The sequence below is a fragment of the Chiloscyllium punctatum genome, chromosome 30 (genome assembly GCF_047496795.1).
Source record: "Chiloscyllium punctatum isolate Juve2018m chromosome 30, sChiPun1.3, whole genome shotgun sequence".
Lineage (NCBI taxonomy): Eukaryota > Metazoa > Chordata > Chondrichthyes > Orectolobiformes > Hemiscylliidae > Chiloscyllium > Chiloscyllium punctatum.
The window spans coordinates 22,142,603-22,168,709 of record NC_092768.1 but is presented as its reverse complement, the minus strand read 5'-3'; the positions used below and the strand labels follow the sequence as shown (position 1 = coordinate 22,168,709).

Sequence of the window (26,107 nt, the reverse complement as noted above, 5' to 3'; positions counted from 1 at the left end):
GGAGGTAGGACAGGTCATGGGGACGGTGCTAAGCTGGAAGGTTGGAGCTGGGGTGAGGTGGGAGATGGGGAAATGAGGAAACTGGTGAAATCCACATTGATGCCCTGGGGTTGGAGTGTTCCGACGCAGAAGATGAGGCATTCTTCCTCCAGGCGTCAGGTGGTGAGGGAGGAGCAGTGGAGGAGACCCAGGACCTGCATGTCCTCAGCAGAGTGGGAGGGAGAGTTGAAATGTTGGGTCACAGGGAGGTGGGGTTGATTGGTGCTAGTGTCCTGGAGATGTTCCCTAAAGTGCTCTGCTAGGAGGCATCCAGTCTCCCCAGTGTGGAGGATACCACATTGGGAGCAACGGATTCAATAAATGATATTGGTGGATATGCAGGTAGACCTTTGATGGATGTGAAAGGTTCCTTTGGGGCCTTGGATGGAGTTGAGGGCACAGATGTGGGTGGCACGGTGGCACAGTGGTTAGCACTGCTGCCTCACAGCGCCAGAGACCTGGGTTCAATTCCCGCCTCACGCGACTGACTGTGTGGAGTTTGCACGTTCTCCCCGTGTCTGCGTGGGTTTCCTCCGGGTGCTCCGGTTTCCTCCCAAAGTCCAAAGATGTGCAGGTCAGGAGAATTGGCCATCCTAAATTGCCTGTAGCGTAGGTAATGGGTAGATGCAGGGGTATGGGTGGGTTGCGCTTCGGCGGGGCAGTGTGGACTTGTTGGGCCGAAGGGCCTGTTTCCACACTATAAGTAATCTAAAAAAAAAGATTTTGCAATTCCTGCAGTAGCAGGTGAGGGTGCCAGGAAGAGAGGGTGGGTTGTTTGGGGCGTGTACCTGACCAGGTAGTCACAGAGGGAACGGTCTTTGCGGAAAGCAGAAATGGGTGGGGAGGGAAATAAAACCCTGGTGGTGGGGTCCGTTTGGAGGTGGCGGAAATGTCGTCGGATGATGTGTTTTCTGCAAAGGTTAATAGGGTGGAAGATGAGCACCAGGGGGGTTCTGCCCTTGTTACAGTTGGAGGGGTGGGTTTTTTTGTGGGCTGAGGGGCGGGATGTTGATGAGATGCGTTGGAGGGCATCTTTAACCACATGGGAAGGGAAATTATGGTCTCTAAAGAAGGGAGGCCATCTGATGTGTTCTGTGGTGGAACTGGTCCTTCTGGGAGCAGATAAGGCGGAGGCGGATAAATTGGGAATATGGGATAGCATTTTTGCAGGAGGTAGAGTGGGAAGACATGTAATCCAGGTAGCTGTGCTAGTCGGTGGGTTTGTAACAAATGTCGGTGTCAAGTCAGTCGTCATTAATGGAAATGGAGAGGTCCAGGAAGGGAAGGCAGGTGTCAGAGATGGTCCAGGTGAATTTAAAGTCGGGGTGGAATGTGTTGGTGAAGTTGATAAATTGCTCAACCTCCTCACGGGAGCGCGAGGTGGCGCCAATGCAGTCATCAATGTAGTGGAGGAAGAGGTGGAGAGTGGTGCCGGTGAAACTACAGAAGATGGACTGTTCTACGAAGCCAACAAAGAGACAGGCATAGCTGGGGCCCATACGGGTACCCTTGGCTACCCTTTGGTCTGGAGGAAGTGGGAGGATTTGGCAGTGGCTGAGGACCAGTTCAACCAAACAAATGAGAGTGTCGGTGGAAGGGTACTATTGGGGACGTCGGGAGAGGAAGAACCAGAGGGCTTGGAGGCCCTGGTCATGGCGGATGGAGGTGTAGAGGGATTGGATATCCATGGTGAAGATGAGGCATTGGGGGCCGGGCAACGGAAGTCTTGGAGGAGGTGGAGGGTGTGGGTGGTGTCTCAAATGTATTTGGGGCGGTCCTGGACTAGGGGGGGATAGGACAGTGTCGAGGTATGTAGAGATGCATTTGGTGGGGCAGGAGAATACTGAGGCAATGGGTCGGGCAGGGTGACCAGGCTTGTGGATCTTGTGAAGGAGATAGAACCGGGCAGTGCGGGGTTCCCAGGCTATGAGGTTGGAAGCTGTGGGTGGGAGATGTCCTGAGCTGATGAGGTTCAGTACGGTCTGGGAGATGTGGTTTGGTGATAGGGGGGTGGGGTCATGGTCGAGGGGGCGCTAGGAGGAGGTGTCTTCAAGTTGGCATCTGGCTTCAGCGGTGTAAAGGTCAGTGCGCCAGACGACCACTGCACCCCCTTTATCTGCTGCTTTGATGGTGAGGTCGGGATTGGAGCAGAGGGAGTGGAGAGCTGCGCATTGTGAGGGTGAGAGGTTGGGGGGGCGGGGGCGTTGATAGGTTGAGGCGGTTAATGTCTCGGCGGCAATTGGAAATGAAGAGGTCGAGGGCAGATCATAGGCCAGCGCGGGGTGTCCAGGTGGATGGAGTGTGCTGGAGGCAGACGAAGGGGTCCTCGGAAGGTGGGCAGGAATCCTGATTGTGAAAGTAAGCTCGGAGGTGGAGTCGGCGGAAGAATTGTTCAATGATGCGTAGATGGAAGGGGATAAAGGTGAGACCTTTGCTGAGGACTGATCGTTTATCCTCAGATGAGGTAGAGATCGGGGGAATGGTGAAAACTTGGCAGGGCTGGGAGCGAGGACCTGGTGAAGGTGTGCAGCTGGGAGTGGGGGCAGAGCCTGTAACTGGAGTGGGTGTAGTGTTAGGGGGAATGGGGGTGGAGTCATGAGCAGGGGTGGTGTTCCCCTCAGGGTTCTGGTGGGCAGGGATGGTAACAGTGGGATCTGTGGGGGGCGTGTCAGCAGAATGCAGGTGAGTGGCATTGGTGTTGACAGAAGTGGTGGTGAACATGGCAGTGGGGCTGTGGAAGTCACTCAGCGTGTGACATCAGCGATGATGTGAGGGGCAGAAGTGATGTCATGTGTTGTGCATGAGGAATTGTGAGGGGCAGAAGTGGCTGTGGGAGTGGCCATGCCATTGGCTTGAAGTGTTCCGAGGCAGAAGGTGACGCATTCTTCCTCTAGCCATCGGGTGGTGAGGGAGTGGCAGTGGATGAGGCCCAGGACCTGCATGTCCTCGGCAGAGTGGGAGGGGGAGTTGAAATGTTGGGCCACAGGGCGGTGGGGTTGATTGGTGCAGGTGTCCCAGAAATGTTCCCTAAAGTGCTCTTTTATGAAGTGTCCACACTCCCCAATGTTGAGGAGAATGCATCGGGAGCAACAGTTACAATGAATAATATTGGTAGATGTGCAGGTAAAACTTTGATGGATGTTGCATTTTGTTTGGACAAACCAGGCCAGAGTAGTACAGTTGATGGTGTGGGCCTGGGGGGCTGTTACTGAATGGGAGGCCTGGGGGTGCAGGTACATGGTTCTTTGGAGTGGAGTTGCAGGGAGACACGGTGGTGAAGAGAGAGTATGGCACGCTTGCCTTCATTGGTCGGAGCGTTGAGTATTGGAGTTGCGATGTCATGTTGTGGCTGTGCGGCACACTGGAGTGTGATTCTGGTCACCCGACCATGGGGTAAGTATGTTGTGAGGCCTGAGAGTGTGGAAGGAATTTGCAGCACTGTTGCTGGGACTGGAGGGTTTGAGTTTTCAGGAGTGGCTGAATAGGCTGGGGCTTTTTTCCCTGTAGCATTGCAGGCTGAGGGGTGACCTTTTCGAGATTTATAAAACCGTGAAGGGCATGGAATGGGTGAATAGCTCATGTATTTTTCCCAGGGTAGGTGACTCCAGAACTGGAGGGCTCAGATTTAAGGTGAGTTGGGAAAGATTCCAGAAGAACCTGAGAAACAACTTGTTCACGCAGAGTGTAGTGCATGTATGGAATGGTCTGCCAGGGGAAGTGGTGGAGGTTGGTCTCATTACAACATTTAAAATGCATCAGGATGGCAATATGAATAGGAAGGGTTTCGCGGGATTTGGACCAAATGCTGGCAAATGGGATGAGGATCTGTTTGGGATATCTGTTCTGTGTGGACTCATTCGATGGAAGAGCCTGTTTCTATCCTGTGTGACTCTATCACTCCATCTGAATAACTTCCTAAATGTTGCAAAGATTTCTGTCTCCTTTCAGGCAGTGAGGTCCTGATGCCAACTGCGATCATGGGTAAAAATATTATCCTTAATTCCCCTTGAAAACCCCTGCTCCTTCTCTTAAATCTATGTACCTGTTATTGTCCAATCCATTCCTCATAACTTTCTACACCATCATCAGGTTCTCCCCTCAGCCTTCTCTGCTTCAATGAAAACATCTCCAGCCAATCAAGTCTGTCTTCAGAGGTGAAACGCTCCAGCCCAGGCAACATCTTGGTGAATCTCAGCTGTTCCAGACCTGCCCTGTCTCCTGTTGGATCTTCGACACACTCCTCAAAAAGATTAAGTGAAGACATTTTAAGAATTTTGTCCTGTCTAAGACCTTCACAATCTGCCTGTCCCAGTTCATCCTGGGGAGGCTGAATTCCTCTGATGTAACCACCCTTTTGTTTTTTCACTTGTCTGAGATTTGTCTGCCTGTTAGCATTTAATCTCTGACTGGGGTCGGTCTATGGTACATTCCTAACAATGTAATCCCCAATTTTTATAAAGTTCTCCCCATGTGGCTTCAGCAGAGTGGAAAATAAGATGTTGCTCGAGTCATTAAGGTATCCAGCATGGAAACAGACCTTTTGGACCAACTCATCCAAATTAATCTCGTCCCATTTGCCAGCAGTTGGACTTAACTGTAAAAACCTTCTAAACCTTCCTGTGGTATATAAGTAAAGCAGTTGCTTCTGAGCTAATTTACACAATTGCATATTTGTTTCAGCAAAGAGCTGAGTTAGCTAAACTTGCATGCAAAGATGAAACTGTATGAAGGGAGTCAGTTAAGATTAGGACGAGCAACAATGGAATATGTTAAGGACGAGTAGATAAGGAAGATGGTAGGAAGAAAAGGACACTGAGCCACACCAGCTCAGCAGATTGCCTTCACGTCGGCACCAGAATGAGCCAAGTTAGTTACAAATAAGGGATAAAACAAACAAGAGTAAGGGACGCCAGGCTTAAAGTAGTGGGAGAAGTAAATAAGGGTGGAGTGCAGCTAGGCAGGAGCGGAATACAATAAGGAATAGTGATAGGTTTGACGCATAATATGCGAGGCCAATGAAGTAAATGGGGAAGTACCGAGAGAAACTCAGTTAAACTGTATAAATTGTGAAATAAGTTTTGGATTGGTGTGCCTACGTGTTAGCCACCCGTTTAGCTAGAACATTTCAATAAAGTTCGCTGCTTCAGAATTTGACTCGGACTGAAATTTATTGATACGTGAGCTTTGTTCCTCACACTTCCTATTTGTGTACCCATCAAGATGCCTTTGAAATTTTGGAATCGTACCACCACTTCCTCTGTATCTCACTGCATACACGCAGCAACCTTTGCATGAAACATTTGCCCCTTAGAGCCCTTTTAAACCTTTTCCCTCTCACTATAGACCTCTGCCAACTAGTTCTGGACTGCCCCACTCCTACCTTGTCTGTTTGCCCTTTCCATGCTCCTCATGATTTTATAAATCTCAATAAGGTCACCCCTCAGCCTTTGACACTCCAGGAACACAGGTGCACCTGCATATTGAATAAGAAAATTTTCTTGGACACACATAGACTCCTATCCATCCAACTTCTTAGCACAATGGAATTCCCAGTTTACGCTTGGAAAGTTAAAATTCCCTATTATTGCAACCCTATTAACCTTACAGATATCTGAGATCTCCCTGCATGTTGCTTCTCAATTTTCCACTGTCTATTTGACAGCTTATACTACAATCCCAATGAGGTCTTTCCGAGTTACACCCAAATAACGTCCCTTGATTGTCCCCAGGAGTATTCTCTTGAAGTGCAATCATAATGTAATCTTTAATTAAAAATACCACACCCCTCCTTTCTTGCCTCCCTTTCTATCTTTACTATGACACCCTTCCCTTCCCTGAGCCACGTTTCACCACTAATAGCTATGATATTCCAATCCTGAGTTCCCAACCATGCCCTAAATTAATCGGTCTTATGTTTCAGGCCTCTTGCATTAAATAAATGCAGTTCAATTGCTCATTCTTACCTCATTCTCTGCTGTGCTCATGCCTACCTTGAGTACTAAACTTACTCCCTTTATCTACTGCACCTTATTTCTTATCTCACTATCTGAGTCCCATCAATACATTCCCTCCCTGCTTACCAGTTTAAAGTCTCCCAAGTCACACGAGCAAATCTCCCTGCCAGAATACTGATCCCCCTCCAATGCAGGAATGCAGGTGCAACCCATCTGTCTTCGACAGGTCTATTCCAACAAAGGTTCCAGTGGTCAAAAAATGTGAATTCTTGCCCCTTACTTCAGCTCCTTAGCCACACATTGTCCTACTGCTCCTACTCTCACTCGCATATGGTACTGGGAATAATCTAGATATTACTACCATTGAGGACCTCTTTGTAATCTCCCGCATCACCATTAGGAACAAAACAATGTATTAGTTTCCTCGGTGTCACTGAACCTTTCCACCACAACTGAGATAATCAAAACTGATGACTTTTCATCATCACACTGCTGTTTCTGTGACATCACTGTTCACAGATTAATTCTCTCATTTAGAGTCAGAGAGATGTACAGCACAGAAATAGACACTTCAGTCTGACTCATCTGTGCTGACCAGATATCATAACCGAATCTAGTTCCATTTGCCTGCACTTGGCCCATATCCCTCTTGAATCCATCCTCTTCATATAACAATTCAGATGCATTTTTAATGTTGTCATTGTGACAACCTCCTCCACTTCCTCTGGCAGCTCATTCCATAGATGGACCATCGTTTGCATGAAAACGTTTCTCTTTAGGTCCATTTTAACTGTTTTCCCTCTTACCCTAAACCTATGCCTTTTACTTTAGACTCCCTGACCCCAGGGAAAAGACTTTGCCAATTTACCCTATCCATGCCCCTCATAATTTTGTAAACCTCTATAAGGTCACCCTTCAGCCTCTGACGCTCCAAGGAAAACAGTCCCAGCCTATTCAGCCTCTCCCTCTAGCTCAAATCCTCCAATCCCGGCAACACCCTTGTTAATCTTTTCTGAACTCTTTCAAGTTTCACAACAGCCTTCCAATAGGAGGGAGACCAGAACTGCACACAGTGTTCCAAAACTGGTCTAATCACTGTGCTGTACAGTTGCAATATTACTTTCCAACTCCTATATTCGATGCTCTGACCAAGAAAGGAAAGCATACCAAATGTCGTCTTCACTATCCTATCTACCTGCAACTTCACTTTCAAGGAATTATGAACCTGCACTCCAACGTCTCTTTGTTCAGAAACACTCCCCAGGACCTGACCATTAAGTGTGTAAGTCATAACAACCTCACTAGCTGCAAGCTGGCTTTTCACCCTCCCCTTATGGAAGTTTATAAATATCTGCTTTGTTTAATATTTGACTATGTTCCACTCATAGATATTTATCAGGTTCAACAGGTCTGCCAGCATCTGTGCAGAGAAATCAGAGTGAACATTTTGGATTGAGTGATGTTTCCTCAGAACTGGTGGTAGCTAGGAAATGTCAGGTTATATACAGGAGATATGGTGGGGGAGAAGGGGTGAAGAGTAAATGATAGGTGGGGATTGAGCCCAAAGAGAGAGAAGAGCAGTTAGACAGACAAATGAGTGGATAACAATCTGGCTAGGGGGGTGAATAGCTGTTAATGGAGACTGTTAGTGGCTAACAATGGTTTGTATGTAATAGCAGTCTCTGTGATAACAAGGCCTGGTGGTGTGAGAGCGCAGATCCCAAAGTTATTCAATTTGATATTGGGCCTGGAAGGCTGCACGATCCCCAAGCTGAAAGTGACGTGCTGTACTTCCAGCTTGCATTGAGCTGCATTGGAGCACTGCAGTAAGCCTGAGGCAGAGGTGTTGGCAGGTTACAGGGATCTTTGGTTGCTGCCTGACCTGCTGTGCTTTTCCAGCAACACATTTTTCAGGTCTAATCTCCAGCAGCTGCAGTCCTCACTTTCTTCAATTGTTTTTACCTCAATTTTAACCCTATTGCGAATCCTCTTGCAAGGATGCCTGCCTTGAAGAAGTTTTCCTCCTTTCTCTACAAGAATCTCAGGGAGTCCCTGTCCCAATGCAACTCTCAGATCATTTCCTACCTATCATCTTCATCCCCTCCCCCACTCACCTACTGTACTCTATGCGACTTTCTCCCCACCCCCATCCTCATCTCAGTTAACTCTCCACTCTTCAGGCTCTCTGCCTGTATTCCTGATGAAGGGCTTTTGCCCGAAACGTTGATTCTCCTGATCACTGGATGCTGCCTGAACTGCTGTGCTTTTCCAGCAACACATTTTACAGCTCTGATCGCCAGCATCTGCAGGCCTCACTTTCTCCCATTGTTTTTATCAGGTTACAGGGAAGTGTGTTAAAAGGCATCTGGAATTTCAGGGTCTTTTTTGTCAAACAGAATGCAAGTGTTCTGAAGTCGACCCTTCATATCCCCAATAGAAAGGAGGCTGCACTGTGAGCAGTGAATGCAGTAAACGAGATTGTGAGAAGTGCAGGCAGGTGAAGATGTGTTTGGGCCCTTGGATACTGAGGAGGGAGGAAGTAAATTGACAGGTGTTACACCTTCAGCAGTTGCGGGGAAGGTGCTATGACATTCTGAGGGGGCGTTGGAAGTAAACAGTGTCCCAAAGGGAATGGTTCCTGTGGAAGGGGAGGTGTGTGGTGTCTGGTGGTGACATCTCACTGGAAACGGCGGAAATGGCAGCTGATGATCCTCTGGAGATGGATGCTGTTGGGATGGTAGGTAAGGACAAGGGGAACCCTATCACTGTTGCAGAAGGGAAGAGAGGGGGTGAGGGCTGAAGTGTGAGAGATGGGTTGGTCCCACTTGAGGGCCCAGAGGAATCCTCGGTTGAGGAAAAAGGTGGACATTTCAGAGGATCCGTTGTCAAAGTTAACATCATCGGAACGAATACGATGGAGACGGAATAACTAGGAGAATGGAATGGAGACTTTACAGAGAGCAGTGTGTGAGAATGTAAAGGCCAGGTAATTGTGGGAGTCGGAGGGTTTACTGTGGATATTAGTGGCCAATCTATCCCCAGAAATAGAAATAGAGATGTTGAGGAAGGGAAGGGCGGATTCAGGGAGCGACTGGGTGAAGGTGAGAGTGAGGTGGAAGTTGGAAAGAAAATCGATAAAGCTTTTCAATTCCGAATGGTAGAGGGAAGCAGTACCATGCTCAATGCCTTCAGATCCAATCCTTATTTGTTATTAAACCTGCTGATCAGGGTGGTGTTATAATAGTCAACAAACTGACCACTGCATTGCAGAAGCTGAGATACCTCTCAGCTACCTCCTCCTATCTGCTTCTCGTCTGTGACCCCATGATGGAACATCAGGCCATTGTGCGAACCACGGTCACCAACCTCATTTCATCTGGGGATCCGCGCCCCCACTCCAACTACCTCCAGCTGATCGTTCCCCAATCCCACACAACTTGCTTCTACCTCTTTCCCAAAATACACAAACAGGATTACCTGGGCAGACCCATTCTTTCTGCCTGCTCCTGCCTCACAGACCTCATCATTTCCTACCGTGATGCAGTCCCTGCTCACTTACAAATACCATTCCTCTGACACGATGCCCATTCCAAAATTTCCAGCTTATGGCGCCAGCTGCCTCCTCTTTCCCGTGGATATGCAATCTCTCTTCCTGAACCATGGTTTCCCCAGCACTGTTGTTGACAAGGTCCTCAACTGGGGCCAACCCATCTCTGGCATTTTAACTCTCACCCCTTCTCTTCCCTCCTGCAACACTGATAAGGTTCCTCTTGTCCTTATCAACAATCCCACCAGCACCAACATCCAGAAGATCATCAACCATAATTTCTGCCACTACCAGACACCTATTCCTCTCCCCTCCCTTGTCCACCTTCCACGGGGACTGTTCCCTCCAGGATGCCCTGGTCTATTCTTCCCTCACTCCCAACAGCCCCCCACAGCCTCATGGCACCTACCCCTGAGACTGCTGAAAGTGAAACACCTGTCCGTTTCCTTCCTCCCTCCTCAGTCTTCAAGGATCCAAACAGACCTCCAGGTGAAGCAATGCCTTATCTGCACTTAGAGTCAGAGAGTCATAGGGATGTACAGCATGGAAACAGACCCTCCTGTCCAACCCGTCCATGCCGACCAGATATCCCAACCCAATCTAGTCCCACCTGCCAACACCCGGCCCATATCCCTCCAAACCCTTCCTATTCATATACTCATTCAAATGCATCTTAAATGTTGCAATTGTACCAGCCTCCACCACTTCCTCTGGCAGCTCATTCCATACACATACCACCCTCTGCGTGAAAATGTTGCCACTTACGACTCTTTTATATCTTTCCCCTCTCACCCTAAACCTATGCCCTATAGTTCTGGACTCCCCGGCACCAGGGAAAAGACTTTGCTGATTTACCCTATCCATCTCCCTCACAATTTTGTAAACCTCCATAAGGTCACCCCTCAGCCTCTGACACTCCAGGGAAAACAGCCCCAGCCTGTTTGGTCCCTCCCTATAGCTCAAATCCTTCAACCCTGGCAACATCCTTGTAAATCTTTTCTGAACTCTTTCCGGTTTCACAACATCTTTCCAATCGGAAGGAGACCAGAACTGCATGCAATATTCTAACAGTGGCCTAATCAATGTTCTGTACAGTTGCGACATGACCTCTCAACTCCTGTACTCAATACTCTGACCAATAAAGGAAAGCATACCAAATGCCTTCTTCACTATCCTATCTACCTGTGACTCCATTTTCAAGGAGCTATGAACCTGCACTCCAAGGTCTCTTTGTTCAGCAAAACTCCCTAAGACCTTAAAATTAAGTGTATAAGACCCGCGATGATTTGCTTTCCCAAAATGCAGCACTTCGCATTTATCTGAATTAAACTCCATTTGCTAATCCTCAGCCCATTGGCCCATCTGGTCCAGATTCTGTTGTAATCTGAGGTAACCCTCTTTGCTGTCCACTACACCTGCAATTTTGTTGTAATCTGCAAACTTACTAACTGTACCTCTTATGCTCGCATCCAAATCATTTATGTAAATAACAAAAAGTAGAGGACCCAGCACCAATCCTTGCGGCATTCCACTGGTCACAGCCCTCCAGTCTGAAAAACAACCCTCCACCACCACCCTCTGTCTTCTATCTTTGAGCCAGTTCTGTATCCAAATGGCTAGTTCTCCCTGTATTCCATGAGATCTTGCCTTGCTAATCAGTCTCCCATGGGGAACCTTGTCGAACACATTACTGAAGTCTATATAGATCAGATCTACTACTCTGCCCTCATCAATCCTCTTTGTTACTTTTTCAAAAAACTCAATCACTTCACTCAATCGAATCTACTGCATTCACTGCTCACAATGTGGTCTCCTCTACATTGGGGAAATAAAGCATTGACTGGGTGACAGCTTTGCTGTACACTTGCATTCTGTCTATAAAAAAGGCCCTGAGCTTCCAGTTGCCTGCTCCTTTAACACATCACAGATGCTGCCAGATGTGCTGAGCTTTTCCAGCAAATTCTGTTTTTGTCTCTTATTTACAGCATCCACATTTCTTTCAATTGATATTTATTTGCTGCGGTTTTCATCATTGATCACTTCAGTAAGACCATCCAAAATCTTCACTTATAAAATGTAGTCTCTCAGTGTTTACAACTCCTTCTCTTCACTAAACTATCTAAATTCCACCTTCCCCACTTGACCATCCTCTCCCCCGATTCTGACACTGCCAATTAAAAACTTCCATCCCTCCCCCACCGCCAGCTAGTCGATCACTGATTCCTCCTTTTTCTTTCCTTGACATGTCTGTTTCCATTTCTGGGGACAGACTGAACAATAATATCCAATAATAATATAATAATATAATATAATAATATATAACAATAATATAAACCCAACTCCCCTAGCTACCTAAAGTATACATCCTTGTATCCTGCTTCCTGTAAACACTCTTATTCCATTCTCCCAGTTCCTCCGTCTCCATTCTCATCTGCTCCGACAAGGCAAACTTTGACAAGGGAGCCTCGGAAAGGCCCACATCCTTCCCCAACTGAAGTCTCCATAGCAATGTTGTTGAGAGTGCCCTCAACTGGGTCTGACCTACCTCCCACACTTCAGCCCACACCCCCTCTCTTTTCTGCCACAACAGTGATAGCATTCCCCTCATCCTAACCTACCATCCCACCAGCATCCACAACCAGAAGAACATCAGACAGCATTTCTGCCACCAGGCACATATTTCCCTCTGCTCCCTTGTCAGCCTTTCACAGGGACCGTTCCCTTCCATTCACCCTGGTGCACTCTTCCTTCACTCCCAACAGCCATGCACAGCTCCACAGCAACATCTTCAGCAACTGCCAAAGATACAACACTTGCCCATTTACCTCCTCCCTCCTCAGTATCCAGGGTCCAACACACCCACAAGGTGAGTAGCACTTTCACAATGTCGTGTCCTTCATTCACTGCTCACAATGTGGTCTCCTCTGTATTGGGGAAACAAGTCATCTGTGTTCTGCCTGAAAAAAAAGGACCCTGAGCTTCCAGCTGCTTACCACTTTAACTCAGCTTCCTGTTCTCTGGGCAACATCTCTGTCTCAAGCTTGTTGCAGAGCTCCACTGAAGCTCAGTGCAGGCTGGAATAACAACACTTAATTTTCCACATCCGGACCCTGCAAGTCTTTGGACTCAATTTCAAGTCCAATAATTCTAGGCCCAGAGCTCTACCATGAACTAGACCACTACCCCACATATCAGGTCTTGTTATCACTGCCGTTACACTCTGCCTATTATTCGGCATTAACAGTCTCCATCACCAGGTATTCACTCTCCTAACCTAATCATTATCTACTCTTTTGTCTTTCTAACTGTTCTTCTCTCTCTTTGGGGTCAATCCCCACCTATCATTTCCTCCTTACCTCCTCCCCACTGTACCTTCTGCGTATCAACTGACTTTTCCCAGCTACTATCAGTTTTGAGGAAAGATCACTCAATCTGAAAGGTTAACTCTGATTTCTCTCCACAGACCTGCTGAGCTTTTCAAGCAATTTCTGTTTTTGTTTCTCTCACAAGCCCCATGAGATATGTGTCTTTTAACACTGGCTCTTTAATGTCTACATGCCTTCCTGATAATATGATAAAAACTGTTCCTCCAATGTCACTCCAGATGCAGCCAGCCCAGTCTCCTCTCGAACTCCTGTTTCCGTGCTCTATCATCTGGTGAGACAGAACCCTTCACTGCTCTGACACACAGAGCTGGTGGCTTCAGACACTTACCCAAATGGACCCACAGAAAGTACAATGTTTCCAGGGAGAGTCTTCCAGAATTAACAACTAGTGATGTGAAGATGTAAACTGGGGACTTGGAGACCCTGCACATCTGAATCTATCATTAGGAAAATGAATGCACATGTTTACCTGGGTGAATGGTGTGTATCATTTCTCTCCAGACAGTGTACTGTAAAGGGCCGGTGAACAATCCGAGAGACAGAGAGCCATCAGCAGCTGAGAGTGTCATCTTCTCATCACTAATCCTGTAAACATTAAACAGATGACACGATAACCTCTGCTTTGTTCGAACATTGATGAAAACATTTAAGTATTCAAGCTTTCCGCATTTTTCATGTTTGAGTCCCTGGATTAGAAAGTGAAACGTTCCTCTTATTTTTGTAACTGATCCAACAAGAATTTGACAATGCACGGGCAAGGATTGGAAATGTCCAGGTCCAGAGAAAGGCCCATGTCCTGACAACAGAATAGTAACTGAGACATCACACACAGATATACATTTCCCCATCCCCTTGCTGTATTCTAAACAGAGCTTGTGGAACAGAGGCAAAAAAACCTGAAACATCTCAAAGTCCCACCTCCATCTGTGCAATACATGGGTCCCACAACCCTCAGAGAGTCCTACTTCTCCGGCCTTCTGACCATCTCTGATTTTAGTCTCTCCACCCATTGGAGGTTGGACCTTCAGCTGCTGAGATCCTCAGCTCTGGAATTCCATTCTCCCCGAGACTCTCCATCTCTCTATTCCTCTTTCCTCCTTCAAGATCCACTAAAACCCACAGCAATCATCTGGATTAATAGCTCAGTGACACATTTTCTACACTTTCCAACTCTCCTGTAAAGTACCTCAGAACATTAGATTGGACTAATTAATTATCATTTTTATTTTTGCATTTATTATACCTTTTATAAAGGCTACGGTGAGAGTTAGTATTAGATTAGATTAGATTAGATTTACAGTGTGGAAACAGGCCCTTCGACCCAACAAGTCCACACCGACCCGCCGAAGCGCAGCCCACCCATTCCCTACATTTACCCCTTACCTAACACTACGGGCAATTTAGCATGGCCAATTCACCTGACCCTGCACATCTTTGGACTGTGGGAGGAAACCGGAGCACCCGGAGGAAACCCACGCAGACACGGAGAGAACGTGCAAACTCCACACAGTCATTCGTCTGAGGCGGGAATTGAACCCAGGTCTCTGGCGCTATGAGGCAGCAGTGCTAACCAGTGTGCCACCGTGCCACCCCTATTGTAAAAGGTGAAACAAAAATGATTCCCCCTTTAAACTCTGACTGTCTCAAGTTGGTCAGGAGCCATGCATTCCCTGGAAACATGGGCAGTGTGTCTCTCACAGGGTCGGGGGAAGGTCACAGTCAGGCTAACAGCCCAAACCAGGGCAGTGATCACTTCCAGCCTGAAAACCAGGCTGTATTTACAGGCATCTTGTCATTGTTTACAATATTGTAGAACAGTTTTGTAAAATCTAATACTGTTTAAAACCTGTAACAATCTTCTTCTTATAAAAACAATCATGTGTGAATCATAACCGAAGTTACTGTTATCTGATGAATCACCATTTGAAGCGGCACCATTAACCAGGAAATAACCCCATAATAACCCGTCCCTGAGTTATTGAGCAAACTGTGCAGAGTTTCAGTAAAGAGCATGTCCTACCTTCTCTTCCGACAAGCTTCCTCCTGAAAGAAATGAATCACAAACAGTGAGGATGGCAGTAACAGATTTCAGGAGGAGACAGACAGGCTGCTGAAATGAGGCCCTGTCTCAGCTGAGGGTCACACTCTCTCAGAATTGCAAAGGACCCACTCTGTACTACATCCTCAGGAGAATTCATAATCTCAACAAACAGTCTTTCAACTCCATCTGAAACATCAACAACTGTAAATACAACAAACTTTTATCTACCCACCTCCACAACCAGCACTCCTCAAACATTCCAGTAGATTCCCCGGCCTCTGGAACTGCTCAGACGCCATTAGCCATGCGGCTGGTGCATCTCCCCCCCTCGCTGATTGATGATGTCTCTTCTGCCCCCAGCATGGCCGCTCCCACAGCCACTTCCACCCCGCACAATTCCTCATGCACCACACGTGAAATCACTTCCGCCCCTCACATCATCGCTAATGTCACATGCTGAGTGACTTCCACCGACCCCACCAACACCACTCACCTGCATTCTGCTAACACGCCCCCCCCCCACCACAGATCCCACACCATCCCTGCCCCCCAGAACCCTGAGGGGAACACAACCCCTGGTCATGACTCCACCACCATTCCTCCAACACTACACCTACTCCAGTTACAAGCTTCACCCCCACTCCCAGCTCCATACCCACACCAGGTCACAGCTCCCAGTCCTGCCGTGTTTTCACCATCCATCCAGACCTTTGCCTCACTGAAGACAAATGATCAGTCCTCAGCAAATGACTCACCTTCAACAACCTCCGTCCACGCATCAATGAATTTAATACACGCCGTGACATCGAACACTTCTTCCGCCACCTCCGCCTCTGAGCTTACTTTCACAATCAGGACTCCCACCCACCTTCTGAGGACCCCTTTGCCCACCTCCAACAAACTTCATCCACATGGACACCCCGTGCTGGTCTGTTACCTGTCCACGATCTCTTCATTTCCAACTGCCGCCGGGATGTTAACCACCTCAACCTATCTATCCCCCTCCCCCACTCCAACCTCTCACCCTTACAACGCACAGCCCTTCAATTCCTCTGCTCCAATTCCTCCAATCCCGACTTCACCATCAAGCCAGCAGATAAAGGGGGCGCAGTAGTAGTCTGGCGAACTGACCTCTACACCTCTGAAGCCAAACGTCAACTCGAGGACGCCTCTTCCTACCACCCCCTCGACCATGACCCCACCCCCCATCACCAAACCATCATCTCCTAGACCATACAGAACCTCATCACATGAGGAGATCTCCCACCCACAGCTTCCAACCTCATAGTCCGGGAACCCCGCACCACCCGTTTCTACTTCCTTCCCAAGATCCACAAGCCTGATCACCCTGGCCGACCCATTGTCTCAGCATGCTCCTGCCCCACTGAACTCATTTCTACCTACCTTGACACTGTCCTATCCCCCCTAGTCCAGGAACTCCCCACATACGTTCGAGACACCACCCACGCCCTCCACTTGCTCCAAGACTTTTGTTTCCATGGCCCCCAGTGCCTCATCTTCACCATCGATATCCAATCCATCCATACCTCCATCCGCCATGACCAGTGCCTCCAAGCCCTCTGTTTCTTCCTCTCCCGACTTCCCCAACAGTACCCTTCCACCAATACTCTCATTTGTTTGGCCGAACTGGTCCTCACCCTTAATAATTTCTCCTTTGAATCCTCCCACTTACTCCAGACCAAAGGGGTAGCTATGGATACCCATATGGGCCCCAGCTATACCTGTCTTTTTATTGGCTACGTAGAACAATCGATCTCCTATAATGACACTGGCACCACTCCCCACCTCTTCCTCCACTACATTGATGACTGCATTGGCGCCACCTTGTGCTCTCGTGAGGAGGATGAGCAATTCATCAACTTCACCAACACATTCCACCCTGACCTTAAATTTACCTGGACCATCTCTGACACCTCCCTCCCCTTCCTGGACCTCTCCATCTCCATTAATGATGACCGACTTGATACCGACATTTTTTACAAACCCACCGACTCCCACAGCTACCTGGATTACACCTCTTCCCACCCTACCTCCTGCAAAAATGCCACCCCGTATTCCCAATTCCTCCGCCTCTGCCTTATCTGCTCCCAAGAGGACGAGTTCCACCACAGAACATATTAGATGGCCTCCTTCTTTAGAGACCGCAATTTCCCTTCCCACGTGGTTAAAGATGCCCTCCAACGCATCTCGTCAACATCCTGCACCTCCGCCCTCAGACCACACCCCTCCGACCGTAACAAGGACAGAACGCCACTGGTGCTCACCTTCCATCCTACCAACCTTCGCATAAACCAAATCATCCGCCAACATTTCCGCCCCCTCCAAACAGACCCCACCATCAGGGATATATTTCCCTCCCCACCCCTTTCCGCCTTCCGCAAAGACTGTTACCTCCATGACTACCTGGTCAGAACCACCCCCCCGCCCCCCGCCTTTAACACACCCTCCCATCTTGGCACCTTCCCCTGCCACCGCAGGAATTGCAAAACCTGAACCCACACCTCCTCCCTCACCTCCATCCAAGGCCCGAAAGGAGCCTTCCACATCCATCAAAGTTTTACCTGCACATCCACGAATATCATTTATTGCATCCGTTGCTCCCAATGCAGTCTCCTCTACATTGGGGAGGCTGGATGCCTCCTCACAGAGTGCTTTAGGGAACATCTCTGGGACACCTGCAACAATCAACCACACCGCTCTGTGGCCCAATATTTCAACTCTCCCTTCCACTCTGCTGAGGACATGGAAGTCCTGGGCTTCCTTCACTGCTGCTCCCTCACCACCAGACGCCTGGAGGAAGAATGCCTCATCTTCTGCCTCGGAACACTTCAACCCCAGGGCATCAATGTGGACTTCAACAGTTTCCTCATTTCCCCTTCCCCCACCTCACCCTAGTTTCAAACTTCCAGCTCAGCACAGTCCCCATGACTTCTCCGACCTGCCTATCTTCTTTTCCACCGATCCACTCCACCCTCCTGCCCCGACCTTCATCCCCTCCCCCACTCACCTATTGTACTCGATGCTACTTTCTCCCCACCCCCACCCTCCTCTCATTTATCTCTCCACCCTTCAGACTCTCTGCCTGTATTCCTGATGAAGGGCTTTTGCCCTAAACGTCGATTTTACTGCTCGACGCTGTCTGAACTGCTGTGCTATTCCAGCACCACTAATCCAGAATCTGGAGCTAACCATCAGTCCCGCTCACAGACACAGTGACTGTCACACTCCCACTGTACCAGTCACACCCACACACTCTCCACGTGGAACTGGAACTGGATTACAATGGGAGTTCCAGGAGGTAATTAAAATTGGGGAACACGGAGATCATAACAAAACAAATAAAAACATCCAACCCATTCTCGGGAGAATGCCGGCGTGCCCGAGAATCTGCAGAGAGTGTGGCAGCGGTTACAAAACAAAAAGAAATTACTGGAAAATCTCAGCAGGTTTGGAAGAATCTGTGGAAAGAAATCAGAGTGAACGTTTCGGGAGCATTGACCCTTCTACAGTGCCACCAGCAGAAAGCCAGTGTGCTTCCAAGTAAACCTGTGGGACTATAACCTGGTGTTGTGTGATTTTTAACTTTGAACAGCAGAACCGTCCGGACAGTCACAAGGTCAGTTCACTTTTTTATACAACATTCCATATTATTTTTACAGTTGTCATCATGTCCGAAATCTCTCTGAAATACCCTGCAATACATTCCCTCACCTTCAGAAACATCAGCTCGTCTTTTTGTTCCATCTGTTTCTGCAACTTTGAGAGTTCCTCCTCAATGGAATTTAAATTCTCCTGAATCTCTCGAAGGTTTTTCTCCATTGTTTCGACAATCCTCTCCTCTTCTTCCCTGAGATCTCTGAGTAAACGCTGCTCTTTCTCAGTGAGAATCTGGTGTATTTTAGTGAACTCGGATGTGATGTGGGTCTGCAGACTGCTCGCCTGTTCCTACCAAATGAAATGTGAAACCTCATTAATGTCCCGCGATAAAGGGAACAAAACCAACGGAGATCCCAGAGAATTAGCACAGGGAGAGCTCACCCTCACTTCGGAAATCTTCCGTTTCTGAGTCAGTTCTGTTTGTAGAACCGCCGATTTCTTCTCAGTGAGAGAATCTAATGAAGATTTCAACTGATCCTGTGATTGAAAAAGAAATTGAAAAGTTAGCTGTGTTAGGTCTGGTTTGGGATCAGGGATATGTGATGAAACACGCAATTTATAAATTATTCTCTTTTACCTTGTAGATTTCAACAGCCTCATTAATCGGCAGGAAGCGGTGCTCTCTGTGTTCCCGCGAATCTCTACAAATCAGACAGATCAATTTCTTGTCAGTTTCACAAAACAGTTTCAGATCTTCCTGATGTTTCTCACAGTGAGGTTTACTTTCCTTCTCTTTGGGATCCAGCTTTAATTTTCGATACTCCTCGGCCAGATTCGCTAAGGCCCGATTTATCCTGAGATTTCTTTTCGGAAATTCCTCTCTTCATTCCGGGCAGGAGTTTGCCTCCTTCTTTTCCCAACTCTTGGTGATACAGGAGCGGCAGAAGTTGTGTCCACACTCCAGTGTAACCGGATCGGTGAAGAAATCCAGACAAATGGGACAAATTGCCTCCTCGATCAGTCTCAGGAGCTGCTGTTTGGAAGCCATGATCAATCTCAGCACTTCCTGTTTCAAACCACTTTCAGTTTCAATGTGACTGCGCTGGTGAACACATTCAGTTCAATCACTTACTGATGGATTTCACGGCAAATGTCAGAGAAGAGTATTTAGTAACTATGTTTTATGAAGATTTTGACCTGGGAACCAGTGAAAGACAATATTTTGAGTTGAAACAGTTTTAGTCCGCCGAGGGGGACTTCACCCTGGCCGGGAGGGTTACCTTTGGGGGAGGGACAGTGAGAGAGAGGGCGGGAGGGAGGAGAGAAGGTGTGTAAGATGGGCTGGGACCCAGGTTTCACGAATCTCACTGCCGATCATAAACCCTTTGGTGAAACTCAGGGTCAGATCGGGATCCGGAACCTGAATTGTGTGAATGATTACAGGCACTCAACCTCAAACAAAAAGAATTATAAAATGACCAGATGATACTGCAATGACAGATGCAGAAATGGGTCTGTGAGTTTCCTGCATTTATGTAGCGCCGATCACAACAACTGAAGCCATTCAGCCCCTCTGAAATTTTTTTAGATTAGATTATTTACAGTGTGGAAACAGGCCCTTCAGCCCAACAAGTCCACACCTATCCTCCGAAGAGCAACCCACCCAGACCCATTCCCCTATATTTACCCCTTCAACTTACACGACGGGCAATTTAGCACGGCCAATTCACCTCACCTGCACATTTTTGTGGGAGGAAACCGGAGCACCCGGAGGAAACCCACGCAGACACAGAGAGAATATGCAAACTCCACACATGTACTGACCAAAGTGATGAAGGAAATACATCAGGCACTTGAAGCCCAGCAATGACGTGAACCTGATCAATCCCCGAGATCTCTAAACATTTGTTCCCCTTGATAGCAGTGTCGCTGTCCCTGTGAAAACAAAACCCTGATGTCAATAAAATTGGTTGATGTCGACTAATTCAGAGCCAGTGAAACACTGCAGAATGTATCACACATTAACAGAGAATTCTAATATTTCCTTTGATAAAAAAAGTCAAAACAACAAGTTTTAAAAGGGAGCAGAACAGACAAAGGAAGCACATGGTGAACACAGTGCAGCAGAGAGGGTATCTGCACAGTTACTGCAATTGCTGTTTTGAATTCATGTATCTCTGGAGTGCGTCTAGGAAAATTAACAAACAGTGAAATTCACAACTGATCGTGGAGGAACTGTTTGGGTGAAGTTCACAGCACAGAATCAGATAATTTAGTTGTTTAAGTGGCCTACAGAAAGTCTGCAGTAGTGAGTAGAGTGGGTTGTTTCTTGTTTGTATGTTTTTGGAGATATGTCTCTTGATTAAATTTAAGCCATAATTATGTATTTAACCTGGTGAAGTGTTTTGTAGAGGAATAAGAGGGTGTTATTTTCTCAGTCTGTAGATTGTGAAGGAGCAAAAATGGCCTTTATGTACTTCTTGCCAGATGTGGGAGATTAAAGAGAGTTTAAGGATTACTGTGGATATAGGATTGAGGTTAGTAAGGAGGAGGTGTCATCAATTCTAGAAGGAGTGAAAGGAGACAAGTCTCCTGTGCCAGATGAGGTTTATCTGAGGATTCTCTGGGAAGGGAGGAGATGTTGGAGCTTTTGGTCTTGACCTTTGAGTCGTCATTATCTACAGGTATAGTACCAGAGGACTGGAGGAATGCAAACATTGTTCAAGAAGGGCAGTAGAGATGACCCATGTAATTATAGACCAGTAAGCCTTACATCTGTTGTAGGAAAAGTTTTGGAAAGGATTCTAAGAGATAGGATTTAAAACGATCTAGCAAGCAACAATTTGATTTCAGATAGTCAACATGGTTTGATGTCTCACAAAATCTCATTGAGATTTTTTGAGAAGGTGACGAAGCATGTGGATGAGGGTAGGGCAGTTGACTTGGTGTACATAGACTTCAGTAAAGCCTTTGATAAGGTTCCACATAGTAGACTGTTGGAGAAATTGCAGAGGAATGGGACTGAGGTTGATTTAGCAGTTTGGATTAGAAACTGGTTTTCTGTAAGAAGGCAGTGAGTGGTGGTTGATGGAAAATATTCAGCCTGGAGTCCGATAACTAGTGGTGTGCCACGAGCACCTATTCTAGGACCACTGCTGTTTGTCATTTTTATAAATGACTTGGATTCAGGCATAGGTGGATTGATTAGTGAGTTTGCAGACGGCACTAAAGTCGGTGGAAAAGTTTACAGTGTGGAAGAATATTGCAGGTTGCAGGGGATCATGGATAAACTGCAGAATTGGGCTGAGTGGTGGCAAATGGAGTTCAATGCAAATAAATGTCACTTTATGAAGAATAACAGGAAGACAGAATACTGGGTCAATGGAAAGATTCTTGGTAATGTAGGTGTCCAGAGGGATCTTGGAGTCCATGTACATAGACCCCTGAAAGTTGCCATCCAGGTTGGCAGCGTTATTAAGAAAGCATATGGTGTGTTCGGTTTTATTGGTAGAGGGACTGAGTTCCAGAGCCATAATGTCATGCTGTAACTATACAAAATGCTAGTGCAGCCACACTTGGAATATTGTGTACAGTTCTGGTTGCCCCATTACAGGAAAGATGTAAAAGCATTGGAAAAGGTGCAGAAGAGATTTACCAGGATGTTGCCTGCTCTGGAGGGATGGTTTTATGAAGAAAGGCTGAGAGAGTTGGGTCTGTTCTCCTTGGAGAGAAGAAGGCTAAGAGGGTATTTAATAGAGACATACAAGATGGGTAGACAGTTAAAGTCTTTTTCCGAGAATGATGACATCAGCTTGTATGAGGGGGCATAGCTACAAATTGAGGGGTGATAGATTTAAGACAGATGTCAGAGGCAGGTTCTATACTCAGAGAATGCTAAGAGCATGGAATGCCTGCCTGCCAATGTCGTTAACTCAGCAACATTAGTGAGATTTACACAATCCTTGGATACGCACATGGCTGATGAAGGGATAGTGTAGGGGGCTGGGCTTAGATTAGTTCACAGATTGGCACAATATCAAGGGCCAAAGGCCTGTTTTGTGCTGTATTGTTTTATGTTCCATGTTTTATATGTGCCATAAATGCTGCTGGATGCGAATCTTATCAGATCAAATGGATTAGTTGGAGAGATAGTTAGAAGCAATGAGGAATTTGCAACAGCAACAGTATGTGGATGGATGGCAGTGAAAGGAGGTGAGGGGGGATGTCTCAGATACAGCCACATAGATGGGTTAACTCCAGGAAAGGTAAGAGAGGTAGGCAGCTAGTGCAGGAGTCTTTTGTGGTTATGAGCTGAAAATGTGTTGCTGGAAAAGCGCAGCAGGTCAGCCAGCATCCAAGGAGTAGGAGAATCGACGTTTCGGGCATGAGCCCTTCTTTTGCGGATATACCCATTTCAAACAGGTATGCTGTTTTGGAAAATGTAGGGGGTGATGGATTCTTAGGGGAAAGTAGCACGAACAGCCAAGTTTCTGGTATTGAGACAGGCTCTAATGCAAGGAGAGGTAAGTTGGCTTCCAAGAGATCAATTGTGTTAGGGAATTCTGAAGTCTGAGGTACAGACAGATGTTTCTGTGGCTAGCAGCAAAAAAGCAGAATGGTGTGTTGATTCCCTGGTGCTAGAATCAAGGATATCTCAGAGAGGGTGCAGACATGGTTCTCACGGGGGAGAGGAGCCAGCAAGAGGTCACTGTCCACATTGAACCAATAACATTGGAAGGGAAAAGGTTGAGATTCTGAATGGAAATTACAGAGAGTTAGGTAGAAATTAAAAAAAGGAGGTCCTTGAGAGTAGTAATATCTGAATTACTCCCAGTGCTACGAGCTAGTGAGGTCAGGAATAGAAGGATAGAGCAGATGAATGCATGACTGAGGAGCTGGTGTATGGGAGAAGGATTCACATTTTTGAATCATTGGAACCTATTTTGGGGGAGAAGTGGCCTGTACAAGAAGGACGGATTGCACCTAAATTGGAAGGGGACTAATATACTGGCAGGGAAATGTGCTAGAGCTACTCAGGAGGATTTAAACTAGTAAGGTTCGGGGGGGCAGGGGGATACCCAGGGAGATAGTGAGGAAAGAGATCAATCTGAGACTGGTACAGTTGAGAAGAGAAGTGAGTCAAACAGTCAGGGCAAGCAGAGACAAGGTAGGACTAATAGATTAAACTGCATTTATTTCAATGCAAGGGGCCTAACTGGGAAAGCAAATGAACCCAGGGCATGGTTCGGAACATGGGACTGGGACATCATAGCAATTACAGAAACATGGCTCAGGAGTGGGCAGGACTGGTAGCTTCATGTTCCAGGATACATGCTACAGGAAGGATAGAAAGGGAGGCAAGAGAGGAGGGGGAGTGGCTTTTTTGATAAGGGATAGCATTACAGCTGTGCTGAGGGAGGATATTCCCAGAAATACATCTAGAGAAGATATTTGAGTGGAACTGAGAAATAAGAAAGGGATGATCACGTTATTGGGATTGTATTATAGGCCCCGTAATAGTCAGAGGGGAAATTGAGAAACAAACTTGTGAGGAGATCTCAGCTATCTGTAAGAATAATAGGGTGGTTATTATAGGGGATTTTAACTTTCCAAACATAGACTGGGGCTGCCTTCGTGTTAAAGGTTTAGATGGAGAGGAATTTCTTAAGTGTGTACAAGACAATTTTCTGATTCAGTATGTGGATGTACCTAATAGGGAAGGTGCAAAATTTGACCTACTCTTGGGAAATAAGACAGGACAAATGACTGAGGTGTCAGTGGGGGAGGACTTTGGGGCCAGCAACCATAATTCTATTAGATTTAAAATAGTGATGGAAAAGGATAGATGAGATTTAAAAGTTGAAGTTCTAAATTGAAGAAAGTCCAATTTTGATGGTATTAGACAAGAACTTTTGAAAGCTGACTGGGGCAGATGTTTGCAGGTTAAGGGATGGCTGGAAAATGGGATGCCTTCAGAAATGAGAAAATGAGAATCCAGAGAAAGTATATTCCTGTCAGGGTTAAAAGAAAGGCTGGTAGGTATAGGGAATACTGGATGACTAAAGAAACTGAGGGTTTGGTTAAGAAAAAGAAGGAAGCATATGTAAGGTATAGACAGCATAGTTCGAGTGAATCCTTAGAGTATAAAGGAAGTAGGAGTATACTTAAGAGGGAAATTAGGAGGGCGAAAAGGGGACATGAGATTGCTTTAGCAAATACTGTTAAGGAGAATCCAAAGGGTGTTTACAAATACATTAAGGACAAAAGGGTAACTAGGGAGAGAATTGGGCCCCTCAAAGATCAGCAAGGCGGCCTTTGTGTGGAGCCTCAGAAAATGGGGGAGATACTAAATGAATATTTTGCATCAGTATTTACTGTGCAAAAGGATATGGAAGATCTAGACTGTAGGGAAATAGATGGTGACATCTTGCAAAATGTCCAGATTACAGAGCAGGAAGTGCTGGATGTCTTGAAACGGGTGAAGGTGATAAATCCCCAGGATCTGATCAAGTGTACCCCAGAACTCTGTGGGAAGCTAGAGAAGTGATTGCTGGGCCTCTTGCTGAGATATTTGTATCATCGATAGTCACAGGTGAGGTGCCAGAAGATTGCAGGTTGGCAAACGTGGTGCCACTGTTTAAAAAGGGTGGTAAGGACAAGCCAGGGAACTATAGACCAGTGAGCCTGATGTCGATGGTGCGCAAGTTGTTGGAGAGAATCCTGAGGGACAGGATGTATGTGTATTTGGAAAGGCAAAGGCTTATTAGGGATAGTCAACATGGCTTTGTGCACGGGAAATCATGTCTCTCAACTTGACTGAGTTTTTTGAAGAAGTCATAAAGGGGATTGATGAGGGCAGAGCAGTAGATATGAATTACATGGACTTCAGTAAGGTGTTCAACAAGGTACCCCATGGGAGACTGATTAGCAAGGTTAGATCTCATGGCAAGCCCTAAGAGCTAGTCATTTGGATACAGAACTGGCTCAAAGGTAGAAGACAGAGGGTGTGGTGGAGGGTTGTTTTTCAGACTGGAGGCCTGTGAACCAGTGGAGTGCCACAAGGATCGGTTCTGTGTTCTCTACTTTTTGTCACTTACATAAATGATTTGGATGCGAGTGTAAGAGGTACATTTAGTAAGTTTGCAGATGACACCAAAATTGGAGGTGTAGTGGACAGTGAAGAGGGTTACCTCAGATTACAACAGGATCTTGACCAGAAGGGCCAATGGGCTGAGAAGTGGCAGATGGAGCTTAATTCAGATAAATGCGAGGTGCTGCATTTTGGGAAAGCAAATCCTAGCAGGACCTATACACTTAATGGTAAGGTCCTAGGGAGTGTTGCTGAACAAAGACACCTTGGAGTGCAGGTTCATCATTCCTTGAAAGTAGAGTCACAGATAGATAGGATAGAGTTTGAGTCCAGGAGTTGGGAGGACATTGGTCGGCCACTGATGGAATATTGCGAGCAATTCTGGTCTCCTTCCTAATGGAAAGATGTTTTGAAACTTGAAAGGGTTCAGAA

At 46.8% G+C, this 26,107-nt stretch overlaps 2 protein-coding genes across 5 annotated transcripts in view; one reads left to right on the top strand and one right to left on the bottom strand.

Annotated features, from left to right (window-relative positions):
• LOC140455252 (zinc-binding protein A33-like) overlaps nt 1-26,107 on the top strand; it is a 476,866-nt gene that overhangs the window by 393,879 nt on the left and 56,880 nt on the right. The gene's annotated exons all lie outside the window — the stretch shown is intronic.
• Nucleotides 1-26,107, bottom strand: part of LOC140455048 (E3 ubiquitin-protein ligase TRIM39-like) — a 58,937-nt gene that overhangs the window by 2,991 nt on the left and 29,839 nt on the right. The window contains 5 exon segments of the mRNA XM_072549716.1: nt 13,396-13,511; nt 14,947-14,969; nt 18,700-18,933; nt 19,027-19,122; nt 19,223-19,705. Coding sequence (XP_072405817.1) covers nt 13,396-13,511; nt 14,947-14,969; nt 18,700-18,933; nt 19,027-19,122; nt 19,223-19,705 — 952 coding nt within the window.